At 45.2% G+C, this 17664-nt stretch overlaps 3 protein-coding genes across 3 annotated transcripts; all 3 read right to left on the bottom strand.

The window, feature by feature from the left end:
* Positions 1-120: 120 nt before the first annotated feature.
* Positions 121-4851, bottom strand: PHALS_01321 (Sister chromatid cohesion complex Cohesin, subunit STAG/IRR1/SCC3; the record flags this gene model as incomplete). The annotated part of the gene is made up of 9 exons (XM_024715696.1): positions 121-2361; positions 2437-2603; positions 2664-3538; positions 3604-3869; positions 3933-4045; positions 4123-4382; positions 4506-4654; positions 4729-4773; positions 4840-4851. 9 exons carry the CDS (start codon positions 4849-4851, stop codon positions 121-123), a joined length of 4128 nt encoding a protein of 1375 aa, XP_024581368.1.
* Positions 4852-5776: 925 nt separating this feature from the next.
* On the bottom strand, positions 5777-7756 carry PHALS_14643 (uncharacterized protein). Its single transcript, XM_036407062.1, has one exon. The coding sequence runs from the start codon at positions 7014-7016 to the stop codon at positions 6810-6812; it is 207 nt and encodes a 68-aa protein (XP_036263323.1). The 5' UTR covers positions 7017-7756; the 3' UTR covers positions 5777-6809.
* A 532-nt stretch (positions 7757-8288) lies between these two features.
* Positions 8289-17620, bottom strand: PHALS_01320 (hect e3 ubiquitin; the record flags this gene model as incomplete). Its single annotated transcript, XM_024715694.1, has 4 exons — positions 8289-8391; positions 8449-11905; positions 11975-17484; positions 17562-17620. The coding sequence occupies 4 exons, from the start codon at positions 17618-17620 to the stop codon at positions 8289-8291; spliced, it is 9129 nt and encodes a 3042-aa protein (XP_024581366.1).
* Positions 17621-17664: the final 44 nt, after the last annotated feature.

Here is a 17664-nt window from a genome sequence, read left to right as displayed (position 1 = left end):
TAACAACTCACTCGTTTTCAGGCTTGGCGTTTTCTTCAATGACAAGCCTTTATTCAGTTCGAACCTCTGCTATTTACTCGATTTTTAAGAAATAAAATGGTAAATGAAACTTTACTGCTCTTAGACGTCGTCTTTTTCACTTGCGTGTGGCTCTTCAGCATTGCGCGTAGGTCGCACTCGCTTTCGAGGAGACAAAGGATTCGCTAGGACGTCAGTCATTGCTTCGCGTTTTTGTAATATTGATTTTTGTCGCTTATTATGGTCGAGTTGCTGACCAATTGCCACCAGGTCTGCTTCGACAGAATCACCAGCAGCTCTTTTCTTTTCCACAATATCAGTTTTAAGCACGGCGTTTTGATCTTCAACTTCCTCTGCGATAGATGTTTTTTGCATCGGTGTTGGTTCTGAGCTAGCCGATCGACGTTTTTTCTTCAGCGGTGGTGAAAGCATCAAATCAGATGAAGCGAGATTATTTTCAAGGGCAGGAATGATCGATGCCTGGAAATCAAACAAAGCCCGCCAACGCGAATCTAGTTCTTCACTTTCTACAGGAATATCGCATAATGTGTTTAGTCGCTCCATGAAATATTCGCGCAGCTGTTCCATGCCTGAGCTGTCCAAGTGTGATAGGTAAGCGCGCATGATGTCTAAAAATCCAAACTGTGCTTGTCGATCGAGAGCATATCGAACGCCTTCACGCAAAAATCGAAGAAAAGGCGTACGCAACGACGAAGAAATTTTTCCAATGCCAAAGGATTGACTAAATCGTTTTGCCAACTCTTTGAGCTCCCGCTCAGTGCTTCTCAGCTTTTCTTTCAATTCCTCTTGCTCTGGAACCTCATCTCTGTTGCCATTGTTAGCTTGAGCTGCATCAACGTCTTGCTTCCACATAAGAATTGAGGCAAACATTCGCCGAAGTACCGTCATTTGAATTTCCAAATATCGCACGGGCGCATCAATTTTAATATGCTTGCCAAATTCTTTCACAACTTCAACACTTGGCTTCCCGCTTGAAGTATAGTATTGCAGGACTGCCGCTGCTTGGTGCTTCTTACTTGGATTACACAGTGCCACTCGGCCAAGCGCAATGAGCATCTCAGCCTTCTTTTGTTGCTTTTGTTGCCAATCACGAAAAGAATGTGCAGCCTCAGAATCATGAACTTCGAATTCATTTTCAAGTTCTGGTTCGTCCTCTTCGGCCTCATCCATCTCACTCTCAAAATGCATTTGTGTTAAAAGAACAAGAGCTTTTGGTAACTTCCACTCCAACGCATCGTATGGGGTTGTTGCCTCAGAAAATTTCTCCACAAACAAGCATCGAACATCGCAAAGCGTTAAAAATGCAAAGCGTTGGACCTCTTTGATGTACGATATCACATTATCGTCCTGCACTAGTTCTGCGTCAATATTTTCTTCGCTTTGCTTTAGCTTCTCGTCTGCGACTTCGTTTGTCTTCACTAGGTGCATTTCCAGCACAGACAAGAGCGCCTCTTCAAGCTTGGATCTCAATTGACACATTTTTTGAATTTGGATCTGGATAAAGGAATCAACTTCGTCAATAGCAAGTTCTTCAAAATCATTTTTCTTCTTATTGTCATCTTCAATTGCCTTAAAAATTGGGGCGGTGGTCCACAAGAGGTCGAAATAGATGATGGTTAGAATGTGCTTTATGGTGTCAACATACCGAAAACCTTCATCTAACCCCAAAGAAGATTTAGTCCGTCGATGCAGTAATTCTCCCAGCGCAATGACGAAATTTTCCATCCGTCCTTGCTTCAAGTCTGGCTCAAAAGCGTGATCATTCCCGCTTGCTTTCGATTCCGACAGAACTGAAGGAAGATACTCCCGAATATTCAAGTATTTCACCAAACATTTGATGCGGCAGAGAGAGATTCGCAAATTGTAATCAACGTCTGATATATCTCTAGTCAGGGCACTCTTTTTCTTCCTTCCTTTAGCCTTTTTGGTTCTTGTTTTGGGTGTGTCACTTGCCACAATCGCCACTTTTTCAAATAACTTTTTGTCTGCTTCCAGATAGCGTTCTGTTTTAGAAACGATTTCTTGAATCAGCTCATGCACTATAACTTCTGCTTCTCGTTTCAATGACGAATGCTCCGTTTGTAGTAAGTGAGTTATGGCAAGTGATAAGCTTGTTAGCAGCTCATCATTCGAATGCAATAGGTATGCGTGCTTCAACATTTCGAGAAGTTCTTTTGCATGGCTGCTGTGATGGCCAATTACCTCACTTTTAAGTGTTAGCATCGGTATCAATTCCAAAATTAATGCCAATTTGTCCGGATCGGCTTGATACAAAAGCAGCAAACTGGGAATATCTTTGCAGTATGCCACAGTTACTTCTTCCTATATTAACCGCAGAATCAAAATGACCAGCATTATACCTTTGACTGTGATTGTTAAGCAAACAAAAGGACGTACCCGTATATTTTCTAACTCTTTCTTATTAGCGTTGGCATTGCCAACAAGCTTTCGAACAGAGGCTACAAGTAGGCGAAGCAAAATGGTCTGCTGGTCACTACTTAGGTCTGGCGCACTTTTGTCCACTAAGAGCAGATCCGTCATAAGACGCCATTCCTGGAGAACGACTTGAATCATATACCATTAGTCTCAAATAACATAAAAATGCTGCAGCAAGCACTACTTACGGCAATCTTCCAGACCCCAAAAAGCATCCACAAGAGTTTCTACTGCGCTCTCTGGTACAGAGTAATTTTGAATGTATTCCTCTGCAAATTCCACGAGAGCAATTGCTTGGGTATTAAGCTGCTCCTTTTTCAATTTTGCGTTCTTAGTCTTTGAAACAGCCACGCCAAATGCATCATACTGAAGGCAAACAAACTCCGCAGCGGCTTTGCGAATAGCCTCATGCTCTGTGTCGAACACCAGTTTTTCGACTGACTGAAGCTCAATTTCTGAGCTGATAAGACTATGCTTGTCAACCGCGATAAGAAGATGAATACACTGCTCTACAACAGCGTCGTCCACGTCGTTGCAGAGTTCTAAATAGCGCGGCAGAAAGCGAGCGGTGAATAAAGTCAGCCTATCTGTGAAAGCATCGTTCTCGTACAGCTCGCACAAGATCTCAACCACTTCTAGGCGAACTAAAGCCGATTTGTCACTCAAAAGCCAGCCTAGATATTTCAGAAAATTATCCTTTAGGAATTGGTCAGGGAGAGTGATGATCCAGTGCCCAAGGCACTGAATAGTCACCACACGAATTTCTGGCATAACATCACGATACCGGCGCACCACAACTCCAGTAAATATCAGGTTAATGAGCTTCAATAGCTGTTTCGATCGATTCTCATAGAATGTCTTGCTGTCCTTTAAGTGTGAAAGCTTCCTAATGTTTGGGCTATTACCAGTACCGGATGACGAGATTGGAGACTTCACCTCGGCGTCGAACTGTCTCTTAACAATAGCTAACTGCTCAGAATTTTTTGATGCTGAGCTGACTAAAGCGTTGCTCAACGACAGCACCGCAAAAGTTGCAGTATGTCGAATTGGTCGTATTTCTGAGCTGTCAACAGCAAACAAATTATAATTAGTGGAATCTGCAGGCACCAGAAGTAGCAACAATCCAACCTCGACAACGTCGTCAGCCAATCGATGAGGTCGTTGGCCAAATTAGAAGTGAACAAAATCTCGCTTTCGTAAGACTCCCTCACGAATGCATCCCAAAATATCTCAAAGTTAAATTGAAATTTTTTCATGCCTTTGGCACGAGAAATGAGAGGATATTCTCCTTTAATATTTTCAAGATCTTCCACAATATGATCGACAAGAAGGCCCATATTCAGCTGATCTAGCGATTCTGATTCAGGAGCGCACTGATTCTTGCCTCCACAAGCCTGACGATTGGCAAAAATGTCAGATATATTCATTTTTAAATAGCCAAGAAATAATTCATGCACCTGCAACACCAGATTAAGCACCTCTTTCATAGCCATCTCGTAATCCTTCTCAAATCGATCACGCCATCCGGTCAGCAAAGTTTCTAACGACGACTTACCGCTCTTAACTGCTTCTGCATTTATCAGCCGGGCAGCTCAAGTTAATGCTCGACAAAACATTTGGCATGGTGATTTTAAAACTAGCACATACCAAACAGCAAGTCTTTGACATCTGTATGCTCATTGTCTTCCAATTTATTTTTTTTTGGATCCGCAAAATTCTTGCCCGTATTTGCTCTTGCAGCTGACCGCATCCTCCTCGTGTGGCTCCATGGTGAGCATTTGGGTCTTGCCGATTTTGATACGGTGCTTAGAGCCCGCGTCGGTGTTTCTTTACGAGAGCTTTCACGTGGTTTAGCTTTGGTGCCAGCAGGCGTAAACTCTTCATCCTCGCATTCCGGTCCATCGTCACTACAGAACAAGAATATATTAGACTTTCACGAGCGTGCAATTACATGAGATTATGGCACTTTATAAACATCAGGCAGATCGAAGTGCCAGCAGCCGTCACTCTTGTGCGCACTGGATGCGTACCTGCTTTCTTCGTCTCGTCCGTTTTCTATGGACGCGTCTTGCTTCTCTTCTCCATCAACTCCATCGCTTGCAAAACCACGCGTATCTTCTACCTGATAGATTGTCGCTGGCTTACGCCGCAGTCGCGTTCCCCGCCGCGCACTCATGTCCTAGGTTACTTTTGAAAGAAATTTATGCGTTCCGGCAGTACGAACCTATCATGGTGTGTGCACATCACATTTACCGATTGAAGCTTTAAGTAACAGGGACTATTGTGGTAACTGCTCGCCTAATGCAACGCATTAAGCAGAATTTTGTTATGGAAGTGTAAATTTGAAAGGAATAAAAGTGGCACCGTGATTTGCATTCTGATTAGTATGGTAGAGCTCATATTCAATATTGCGAAAGCAGCAACGTCTCGATATAGAAGTTTCCTTCACCCCCAGCGTCCTACATTCACTCCACCCGTGATGACAAGCGCAGGCGAGCAAAGCAAGACCATCATGCTATATCATTTACCCTGCCAAAAGCCAGAGAATGATATTGGCCGATTCGCGTGACGATGTTGCACGTATTGGCATGGCTCCTATGATTATTGCAGCGGTGTTGCTGAGCACTTCGCGCAGGGGAAGTTTGACTCGATGAGTCTGCGTTGATAGACGCACAGAAAATAGATTCTTAACCAACCAACTAGGCACCTGGTTTGCACTAAAGTTTGAGAGCGACATATTTCCTTAATGAAGTCTGACTTTGATTTACACTGATACTTAATGTGGTATACAGTCTATACAGTCTACGATGACAAAATACTACGTACTGCTTAGCGTGTTTAGCGTGGGTCTTGCAACTTCGTGTGCCAAAGATCTCGCCTACCCATTCCTCGGCCGAACCAGTGCTTATCATGATACTTCATCATGATATGTCATCATATCATGCGTTGGTACTTTTGTAACATAATTGTACACTAAATGCGATACGAACCCTATTACCCTCACTCACCGAAATGTCACGTCAATTAGTCAATCTGCCATCAGAAATTGTCATAAATAAAAACCATAAATTAATGTATCGTTAATGGAACGAATCTCTGAGGCCGATGATTGGCATAAGGCAACAAATCATCATTCTGTAACAATGTCGGTCGGTACCTGTGGGACTTCAACGAGTCGTCAATTTTTTTGGAATTGAGAGAGTATTCATCGCTTCTTGTCATTTGAAAAAAGGGCAGATTTGGCTCCAGTTATTAGATGATGAAAGTCACTACGTGTTTGCGGGTACTGCGGCAGCTTCGGTGTCAGCAAGTGATGATGTTCAAGCTATAACTTTCATGCGAAATTCGATCGCACTCAGTCTCGAGGAAGTGCAACTCTTGCCCATGTTGCATCGAATCGTCTAATAATTTTTCGCGGACATAAAGGCGTAAGGAGAAGACTCTAGAAGAATATGTGCCGATTGGTACCTTTGGTAGCTCGAAGAAAATGCGCTCATCGTGCTGGTGCCGAAGAAGCGTCAACTCAAAAAATGTTTTGGAACCAAAGCTTTCGGACGTATGAAAAAACAGCGAAGTGAAAGGCTCGATTGACGTGAGCTGCAATTTGACAATGGCATGGAACAAATGGTTGGAAAAGTATTCCAAAGAGATTTTTCACTATAACAGTAACCTAAGGCTTGCAGGAGTATTGGGACCTCTATGATATCATCAGCAACAGTTGATATCAAATCGATTGCTCCGATGATTTCTTGTTGTTGGTTATTCTGGGATCGATAAGTTGGTGTTTGGGGTGTTCTTGCTACTGATGTTCTTGGCGGAGCGAACGAATGTGGCTTACCGTTGTCTTAATGATAAACTGATCGACTTTACTTGGGGCATCTTTGCACATATATGCCGTATGGATTGTTTGATGAAAAGGGAATCGGTGAAGCATCGTGGCTTCGTAAATTTGACCGCGCGTTTTTGTTCGCCGATTTATGCCATCAAATTTAAAAACGGGTTTGCCAGGTCACTTTGCTTTGAGGTATATATGAATCCATGATGGACCAAGGTTGAGTGCGGAATATTCGTCGATGCGATTAACTTGAATGACAAAGGCGTGTGGTTACGAAAATTCAATCTGGTTAGGGGCAAACCAAAAATTATGTTTTAATCAGGTCATGAGTCTGATTACTTGGTACAATGTGTCATAGCAAGCACCTGTAGAAATCTCAAAGAGATTAAGTACGATAATCGGCTTCGCGAGCAGAGCGGAATCGATGATCCTAAAGGATTACAATTCGTTTCATTTGTATCGAGACAAGAACACGCCCAGCCGTGCTAACCCAGTTTTTTCATCTTTTGCTGTCGGGACGATTCCAAAAGCGTATTTTATATATACTTTCTCCGACAAAATTCACGTTTTGATGCGGACTTAAGCCTTGATTTAGCAGTCGTGGCGAGGCAGAAAAATGCCATATAAACTGCTGCATGAACTTGCTGTCAGCAAATTTTGAATGAAAGACCTTGAAGGAAAAAGTGTCGGGACCATGACGCAACATGGTCCACTAAATGCAGCGTTCGAGGCCTTTAAAGCGTCATCCGAAATCCAAGATAAATTGATGCAGTACATTCTGCTATCAAACCATTTCCCAGCAATTGATGCTGTACTTGTGATCCCACAAGATGGTCTACAGTGGCCAAGATTCTTCCACCAATTATCAACTTCAAAAAAAGTTCTACCCGGCATTGACGCAGCGCTAAGACTTTCAAGGCTATACACACATCCTTCTCTTCGTCGATACGAACGAACTCTACGACGGTTTTACTGTTTAACTCTTCAGAATCGCGGAAGGACTGAATCACAGAGATATCGACGTGACGCAGTATGTTGGGAAAATCTGTCGTCTATAGATTAAACTCGAAAAATTTGTCTACAATCACCTGTGGTCATGCTTGCTCCGAGGCTCACGAATCTCGACCTGCCCGCTCTTGATGCAATTTTGTAAAAGATTTTGCTAAGATTATTAACGAAAAGCCAACCGCGGTGCCCTTGTCGAGTTATATGGTCACATTTCCAATTTGATAAAACAAGATATTCAAATGCAGTTTACTTAGTGCTGCGCATCTTTTTCCGATTGATGAATGATGCTGGAATTTGCTTGAAAAGTGACTAAGTTTGACAGTCTACGGCCTCGTTGTTTGCTATCTACGCCTTCGTGTCCCATATGATGCCGTCATTCATTTATTTGCTCAAAGCGATGATCGCTTGACTTGTTTGCTTGAATTAATCTTTAGATTTTGTTCGTCAGCTTCTGAGGCGCAACGTTCTTTTCTTTCGTCGAGTACCTTGAACTTCAAAAATACTCGTTTGCTCTGTCATGAGTTCAAGTGTTTAACTAAAGCCAGCTACATTGTAGCTAAGAGCTAGAGCAGGCAGAGCTTTTTGACTGCAAAGAATTCTGAAATAGGGTCAAAACGAAAGACATTTCGTGTTAAATTAGTATTTAAGACACAAGTGCTGGTGGTATTGTAGATATAAGTGAATTCCCATAAAAAATATTAGTTTAACTAATCTTGGTACTCAGAATTCGTATTATGCATAAGCCACATTCAATAAGCGAACGCAATTTTCTTACGTACACTCAAAAATTGCTAATTTTCACGATACAAAACTTTGTAAAAGCAGCTTTGATGCTTATGAGCTGACAAGAAAGCTATGTACTTTGCCAACCGATCTGTAACGAACATTGGCGCGAGCAGATCAATCAAGGCTTTTAAGAGAAACATGTTGACGATTTTCTTATTCATGCAAATGTATTCTTGGGTCCCTCTTAACCAAAACCAAATCCTTCGGATCCTTCGCGAATTGCAAGCAATAGACACTGCTTTAATTTCTCCTCATTCTCGTACTCAGGGAGGTCCAGCTGATTGAAACTGTTAACATAAAACAAGTTAGACATTGTAATGAGTGCAGTTTGAAACATTGCTCACCAGGTATGAGCAGACGGTAAGGCACTGTTATTACCAAAGGCTTTGTGAATGTTAAACTTTTGTGTGCCACGCATTCCCTCGAGTGCCTTAAAACCTTCCAGTGGCACCTTGGACGTACCAGTTACAAATTGCAGAAAGAGTGCGCGCTCTTCATGAGTGAATGCATACAGCACATTCCAGAACCATCGAATCACTGAGTCGGTGGGCTTGTAGTTGGCATATTCCGTGTTGGCCTTCAAGTCATCAATGTCAATTTCAGGCATACCAGAGATTAAGAGCTCCAGCTCATTCTCATTAAAGATGGCGATAAGTTCAGGTGGCACTAGCTGATGAAAACCTTTTAAAAATGCATCGATTTGTTGCCGAATACCTGTAGCCATGCGATGGTGTGTCACGAGCTTTACATATTCCATCTTGTTTTCATCCGTCACGGACACATGACGGCCATCAGGAATTAAATCAACTATCTCCACTTTGCCGAAATTCGACTGCTCTGCAGAGAAGGTTAGCTCTAAGCCAAGATCTGCAATTGAATTGTCCAATATGGAGTGAAGATTGCGATAGTATTCCGGGTCAATAGCTTCCATATCGTGGTACGTAATCGGCAACTGCAGGATGTGCTTGTAAAAGGACCGCGTGAAATGAGCGTCCAGAAGCTGTCCATCTGCTACCGCCTTACCTAGCACCTTTCCGACGAACTCAAAATAACTTAAATGATCTTTATTCACGTAAGAAAGCGGATTTGGCTGGAACGTAGGTGAGTCTGCGGCCGAAGTGAAGAGCACGTAGTTCGGATTAAACATCTCTCGCGCCAAAATCATGTACCATTCTCGTGTAACTCCACCAGCATCAATGCCTTCTTCACCTGTAAATGAGATATGCAGTTTTCGTCGTAATTCTGTACCACTGCGCATTCGAAGTGCATAATACGAATCCTCAAAGATATGGTCACGACGTACTGGAATTCGTACAGAGGAGCTACCACCGCCGTGGTTCCGCAATGCAGCTTGACGAAGACGCTTCATGGAGCTGTGGAAATATGTGCGTTTGTTATCGAAAGCCAGGTAAGCTCGGCAGCGAGGAATTTTAATCAGAGCTGCCAGAGAGCTATCCAAAAGTGCCGGTTTCTCACGCACAAGAAGATTTAAAAGAACGCGATTCGACTCTACGAAGTTAGCTAGTCTGATGGCTTCACTTGCCTCAGATAAAGAGGATAGAGCCGACGAAGTGCGTTTCAGTGTACTCTTTACGAAAGTGTTTTGATCTTTATTCTCTTCAAAAGCACCGGTTCCCGTGCCATCAAATCCACCAACACGCAGTGCTGCCACGATAGTCTCTTCGCGTTCATTAGAATCAGGTACACGCAACGACATTGATGCTGCGTCTCGAGCATTAACCACAAAGAATGCTTCAACTAGAGGAAGGAACCTTGCTAGCAGCGCAGCCATCGCGCACGAAGCACCTGCACTCTTTCCCTCAATCACCATTCCATCAGCATCTTCCGTGGCTGCACCTGCATCAGTTAACGAAGGCACTGACATTGATGAGGCTCTCATCGTAACAGAACCATTAGCAAGATTGTCCTGGTCATCAAGACCACCCGAAGCACGAGCTTTAGTAAGCGATAGGCTCAGTGCATCCCACAGTGGGTCTAAGCCGATTGTTTGACAGCATTCAGCGAAATTTGCTGTACTCTTGCAGATATCCGACAAAGAATGGAGCAAACGTAAGAGTTTAAGCTCATCTTGGGCGGAAGGTAAAACAGCTGATGATTCATATCCAGCACTATCAGCGGACATTTTCCTTCCCTTATTAAGATCAACATGAGATAGTTTGCATGCATGCTGTACAATCGCACGGATTCCAAGCTCGCTGTTGGCGTTTACATGATTTAACAGCTTTAGCACCGCCAGAGTGCGCTCCTGCATTTGATTAGTACAAAGATCCATGCACAGCACAGACACGATCTCACTCATACGCACTTCATCAAGCTTCACGATAGGGACTGATACCCACTCGTCTCCATACTCCGGAGTTACAACATCTCCTTCGTCACCTTCCGCCTTCTCTTCATCATCGTCTGGCTGATGCAATCGCGCTAAAGGTGAAAAAAGGAGCTCAAGCAATTCTAGCAACGCATCCAAATTTGTACCATTGCGGTACACGACGGGCAAGGCCAACAAGTCGACAAGAACAGCTGCACCACACTCATCAGTCAGAGTCGCCTGAACTTTGTCTGCCTCAACTTCTTGATCCGATTTTCGACGCATGCCATGAGGTTTAAGCATTTCCAGCGTAAACCGTGGATTGTACTTGGCTAGCGACACAAAAACATGAAGCATGCGGTTCACTAATTCAGCAGGAATAGAGGATCCTGTTATCACACGCATTCCATCAATGCCACAGCCATACATCCTGCTTGGAGGAAATTGAATGTTGCCGCTTCCATCGTCATCGTCATCCTTCTCTTGACCAGGAACTAGAGGTTGTGAGAGAGGTAGCGATATTATGCGCAGCAAGTTACGTCGGACGCAAGAGCGCGTCAGCGGGTACAAACAAATATTGGCAAGCAGCCGTTGGAGCACGCGATTCTGAATGACTGACTGAGTCATAAATATTAGGCGAATGACACCACGTACACATCGGTCGTCGAAAATCCGCTCATCAGGTTTCTCTTCTTCGTCTTTTTCAATCTGCAAGAAGCCTTTGCGACTTTGAGAGTAGCCATCTACACGTTGAATGTCGTGGCTGCCATGACGCCCTCCACCTATTTCATTGTAGAACAAGCGGGACCGCCGAAGACTTCTTCCTCTTTCAGAACTGTGAGAATTTAGCATACGTCGCAATGTCGGGCGATTAAAAAGTTCATCCATGTCAGCATCACCACCACCATCATTCCGTTCTTCAGTTCCACGATTTCGGTCGCGATACGTTGAGCGAAAGGCTGCGCGTTCACGCAGCACCGTGGCTTCAGCACGGACTTGAGATGGCAATGTCTGCAAAAACGCTTCGTCACAAGTTACCAGAATTTCCTCACGCAATTCTGGAGCCAGGGAAGCCACGAATGAAGCATTGTCCATTTCTTGAGCGCGTGAGGTGTCAGCTGTTTCCGCACGGGCAGCCGCTTCACGCTCGCGACGTTCATTTTCTAGCACTTCTGCACGAATGTCTGGTGGCAATGCCTCTAGTGTCTCACGATCAAAACTGGAGTTGGCCATATCCAGATCAATTTGTGACATACTCTCCGAACCAACGCCCCCACCTCCAGACGTTGCAGCATTGCTGAACACACTTGCAGATCCAACAACTGCAGGTGTGTTTTGCGCAATGATCTCCGCCTGCATGTCCGAAGGCAATGAAGCAAATACCTCAGCGTCCATACCTTCAGGGCATCGATAGTGTTGCTGCTCTCCTTGTTGTTCTGGCAGCGCGGCAGGCGTCCCATGCGGCATAGTTTCTGCAATAGATGCTTGCGAGTCAGTCAATGGTATTTCCTCCGACTTTGATTCTTCTTCAATAGTCACACCGTGGCTAGTGTTATCGCTGAGGGCAGGAAGCGCGCCGAATCCCGATAGGTCCAGCGTGAAATTCATCATGGCATCTGATGTTGAGAGGGATGCAGACGTCCCCGGAAGGGTAAAAGGTACTGGAGCAGGAGGTGCCATACTCTCGATAGTACTTCCTGGTAAAGAGGTCACGGCTGATGGTAATTCAACGACTGCCCCTTGGCTTACTGACACGCTTTCGGTGTCTGCAATGTCCACATCAGCATCAGATAGAGGCGGTGACCGTAATAATGAAGTTTCTCCTAATGTACTTGTAAGTTCCAACACCGAAGCAGCATCTGTACCCGTTTCGAATCTATCAATGCTATCTCTATTCGATATTGTATTGAAGCGAACGTCACAAGCTTCTGCTATATTAGAAGCTCGACCATCAGTTTGAGTACGCTCTCCACTTCGTAAGGTTCCACCACTACCACCTTCCATGACACCATCAACATCCTGAATTGATGCTTCTGCATGACTTTGCCCAGAATCTGAGATAACTGCTTGGTCGCCATCATCGGCACAGATGCGCGTTACCTGTTGCTCGAGTCTGGAAGCCACCGATCGAGCATTTGCACTTCTACCCATTGCGCCCGGACCCCAAATCGCAGAACTCGATGCGGCACGTCCTATGATATTGCCGCTGCGGCTGGTAAGTCCACGAGATAAGTCGACACCGACAAAAAAGTTACCAAATATATCGCGATCACCTCGTCGTAAGCTGAGACGCTGATTACGCTCTGGCAATATCGAGGCTGGAATGTCCAGGGAGAACTCACTTAGTAGATTAGAAACTGCAGACAAACGATTTATACGACTAGGAGGTCGTCCTCGACTTCCTAAGCCGACACGTTGCAAGGGTTCTTGCCCCAAAGCCGAACGAGATCGGCTGCCAGCCAGAGGTGGTTGCATCTGAACCTGGTCGGTCAGGTCTTGCAGCTCACGCAGGAGTGTCGAATGGCGAGGTAGCGAATATTGGTCAGAATTGTGCAGAAATTCAAGAGAGTTCAAATAATGTGGATCACTACGCCCACTCATGCGCAGCATAGGGTGCATCGTACCGTTAATTTCTGGGTGGTCTCCTGGGCCCCCTGGCTGACGTTCACGGCGTGTCCGATCACTCCTCCCACCGTTGTCATCTGATTCAAAAAGTAAGCTGTCATCGAGCATGTCTGGTAACTCTTCAATATACTGAAGAAGTGAGTTTGCCATCCTGCTAGCATCCAATCGGTTTTGCACTCCTAAAAATGATCCAAGTCCTCCTCCACTGCCTAACCGATTTCTACGTGAAGCGATATCTAATTGTGCTTCCCCGTCTACGCGTTCGTCGTTTTCTAAATCTCCAAAAGTTAGCACGAGAGTCTGTCCATCAGGAGTAGAGTGTAGTCCAAAACCACCGCTAGCATCGTACAAGCCAAGCGCGTCGCGCATGGAGTCGACGAGGCGGTCCTCAGAGCTTCTTGAGCTCTCGTCATTACGAGCTGGTGCAGCAGATTGAGCTGTTGCAAAACGAAAGCGACGTCGTTGCTCTTCAGTAAATAAAGCCTCATCATCGAGTATGTGCAAGTAGGAATATTCCTCTTCGTCCACTTCATCAAGTGCATCCAAACTTGAAAGATCCGAATCCAGAGATCCCCATGTACGACTGGAAGAGATACAGCGATTCGGACCAGGACCACCCGTTCGTCGAATAACATGAAGACGATGGTGCGCTCCATCCTCGTCTTCGCCTTCAAAATCATCATCTTCGTCTTCATCGTCTTCATCTTCATCATCTTCATCATCGTCGTCGTCTTCATCATTGACTTCCTCATCCTCCTCATCTTCATCCCCGTCTCCTTCGTCAGTAGAATGATTAGAGTCACTACTACTGTCGCTGTGCTCGTCTTCACTGTGATCCTCATTTTCGATTCCGGCACGCATGTCATGGTCGCCTTCTGCAGACAACGGAGATCTCATGAAAACATCATCATCATCCTGGTCGTGCAAAGGACAAGAGCGAGACTCCGCACTATCATTCGCCCCTGGAATATCGAGATCTTCTTCCATCGTGCCACCTTGGCCAAAGAATGTATCCGTACTATTCGAAGCTACAGCAGAAGGTGTCACGGCGACTAATACCCGACCGCTTACCGACTGATTTTGACTACTAACAGCGTCACCTGAGGCAGTTGGCCTATGATTCCGCTTTTTAAGTAGACGCCTCACTCGGTGGGTCACAAAGGACCGCGTCAGCGTAGATAATGGACGCAAAGTCATGGTGCAGGTCGCGTGTGCTAAATGGTGGGTTAAGTCAATTTTGCAAAGTGCCTCAGCTAGAAGGTTCACAAACGAGTGTTTGCCCTTAAAACCTTTTCCTAGGACCTTATCCCACGCGAATCCCTTTGACGACCCCTTGGGCCATAGAATACTCATAATCAAGCCTGACCAGGCGTGCAATAAGGTCAGTGCACGTTCGTCACGTACGCTCGGGTCGTCGTTCGCGCTAGCTAGATCTACTGTAATGCTCTGCGGCCATTCTTGGAGCAGATTTACTAGCTCAGAGATGATGCACTTCGAGCCTTCACCCGAATGACTACCGACACCTACAAGCAGTCTGTGAGCGTTGTACACGCGCATCCTGGTACGACTGTCAACGAATGATTTAACATCTGCAATTAGCAAATCTGCATCGCCCCCACCGAGTCTGCTGTTTCCATAGTAACCATCCTCTCTCAATGATTTGCGGGCCGCAGCAAACCGACATAGTTCACGAGATGGCAAACATTCGGAGAGTAAGAAACGAACGAAGCTGCCTCGCTCTCCACGCAAATCAGCATCAGCTTTTGCTTTCGCCAGCACTGCCGCGCATGCAGGAAAATGTGTGATCAAATGAACAAGTAGCTGCAAGTACACTCCAACGCATGTCTCCGCTGGCGAAGTGTTGAATATCTGTTGCGCATCAAAGTCCACCATGATATGCTGTTCGACGTCCCACAAACGCCGAATGCGTCCAATCACCTTGTGCACAATGATGTGAGCCTGATGCTTATGATCTTTCGGCAGCTTATGCAACGCTTTATCCGCCCTTGCTGCATCGTTTTGATCCGACGGTGGTTGAGGCTGATCCCCAGACTGCCCTGATATTGTTTCGCAGCTGTCCGTCTTTTTGGGCCTCGGCACGATATACGTTCGACCTGATTCACTCTTCTTTACCCAGACTGAATTCTGCAACGCTTTCAAAAGCACAGATTCATTACGAACCGCAAATGAAGCGACCTCTGCCAGCAACGCACGTGGCGTGATCCGCATTTGACTTGGCGCGCCAAGCCGTGTCGACAGTTTGGTAATCGCCTGCCGGATTTTTTCTTCCATCTTGTGCTCCAGAATTTCAGGAGATTCTAAAATCTGCGAAAGCAATGTACACGTTACTTCTGGATATCCGACAAAGAACCAGTCGTTCGGAATATCCAGCACTGCATCAAGCCCACCGTGGGCAAAAAAGTACGATGCTAGATCATATCGGAGCGTTAGGTGCGACAAAAGTTGCCAGATTGCATGGATTAGTGCCTTGCTGTCATTGGTTGAATCCACTAAAGATCTTTGCTTTATGATTTTCAAGCAAGTGGTAAGGATGAGCAGTTCAAATGCTGTGTCCTCGGCCTGATTTGCTATTCCGTTGCCTTTGCTTTTGCTCTCTAGTTTATTCCAGTTGCTTGCTTCATCACTCACATGAGATTTCTCCGGAGAAAGTGACCTGGAAGCCTTGACTTGCTCTGCTGCCATCCCTGCTACCAAAGCGTCGAAAACTAATAGCACAGGAGTGCAAGACGGCTTCAGCTCATTACTTTCCAAGTTCGACACCGAAGCAACGAGATTGTCGATGCACGAAGGTGATTGAAGTTTCAATTGAGACCCTGATCCCGGATTTAGTCGAAGTACAAGCGCAAGAAGGTGGGCTAAAACTGTCAAATACTCATCTCCCTCTTCTTGGTTTCCATGAAAGTAATCCAAGATAGCACAATTTAGACGATCCAGCACCAGTTTACAATCTTCGTCTGAGCGTGAGCATAAATAACTGAGAAACTCGGCGATCGCTTTAACAGAATTTTGGCTTGGCTGAAGGCTCGAAATTTTAGAGTCCTTAATAGCTTTTGTTACCTCTGTTTTTACTTTGTAAGCCTGAACTCGTAGGATTTGAAAACACACTGCTTCAAAGCTATCCCTCAATAAATTATAAAACGCCTGTAGGTTTTCTTCCTTTTTTTTACCTTCTGTTGCTTCGTTGTTAAAAGAGGAAGCAGCCTCGACAGGTTCACTGACCTCACTCATCGACTTGTCCCGCTGAAATGAATCGTCTTCTGCCTCCCTTTCATTCTCTGGGTGACCTAGGATCCATTCCATAGCCAGCTCAACGTTATTCACCTGAACTTGACGAAGCGCAAGCTCCACTCGTGTTTGAGAAAAACCCATTGAAATCAAGTTGTCTACAATTTCGGGATCCGGTACAAATGGCTGTGGGGGACTACTCTCGCCCGATTCGGGGGTCCGACCACTTTGAGCACCTGTAAAGATTGCTCTTCGGAAAGACAGCGCTTCATTGAAAGGCTCAATGCTATGACTTCTGTCTAAGCTGGTAGGAGTAAGGCCTGAATTTTGCCGATGACCTGCGGCGCCATCTCTTGCTGTATCATCGCCGCGATCAATGCGATTTTTAAGAATAGTAACAGCAATTGGAACAATATTTGTCAGCCATGACTCCACAGATGAGCACGAGAACTTCGGTTTTTTCCAAATTGATAGCAATGCACTAACGCACATTGTATGCAGCTGTATCATGAGTTGTTTCGGTTCGAATAGCGCATCCTTTGACTCGCTTGATTCATCACTTGTAAGCAACGCTACCGTCAACGGCGAAGCAGACAGCGCTTCCAAATCGGACAGCTTCTGCAATAAACTTGCAGAAATGAGAAAGGATGTCATCACCATGTGCGAAGACTTAATCTCACCGCAATCACGAGTCATATCATATTCTTCTTGAAGAAACACCGTGAAAAATCTCTCAATAACATTCATCACAACATCCATAAGATTTGAGGCTGCAATTCGGGTCCTAGGACCAAAAGCAACTGTTTTGCCGTCGTTTTCTTCTTCTAATCCGATTTTTTTAATTGAAACTGCATCATCACCGGGAGCTGGGCGAGTTTTATCAAATACTTGCACCTCCGTAACATCAGCGATCGGTTTCAAGAGCTCGACGAGCAACAGAGTGTTGGCTTGCTTTTTCTTTCCATCAAAGAGAACAATGGAAATGGTCTCCAACAGAAACGTTAGATAATATTGCTGTACGAAAGAATCAATCTGAGTTGCACGATCTCCGGACAAAACGTAGAGCAGATGACCCTTTAAAACTTGGGTCGTCATCCGAGCGAGTGCTCGAGCATGCGGCGCTAACGGTACCACGATATCGTCTCCTCGACGATGTTGAGTCGGAGTCAGCAAAACCTTGCTGTATGCGGATAAAAGGCCACGCATGGTCAATGAAAAGCGCAGGAGCAGAAGTGAGCCCACTTTCCAAAGACCTACCCTTTGATGATTATCACTTTCAAGTAATTCCATGTTGGCGTCCGCTTCACCGTTTGCATCTTTCCCTATGCACTTTTCCTTGCGCTTTTTCTGGTGTAAAGTT

This window comes from Plasmopara halstedii (assembly GCF_900000015.1).
Source record: "Plasmopara halstedii genome assembly, contig: Scaffold_1343, whole genome shotgun sequence".
In the NCBI taxonomy this organism is placed as follows: Eukaryota; Oomycota; class Peronosporomycetes; order Peronosporales; family Peronosporaceae; genus Plasmopara; species Plasmopara halstedii.
This window is presented reverse-complemented; position numbering and strand designations above follow the sequence as displayed.

What these genes read in the sequence shown, in the direction of transcription:
- PHALS_14643 (XM_036407062.1), bottom strand. Translation starts at nt 7,016, where the DNA reads ATGTTGCGTCATGGTCCCGACACTTTTTCCTTCAAGGTCTTTCATTCA.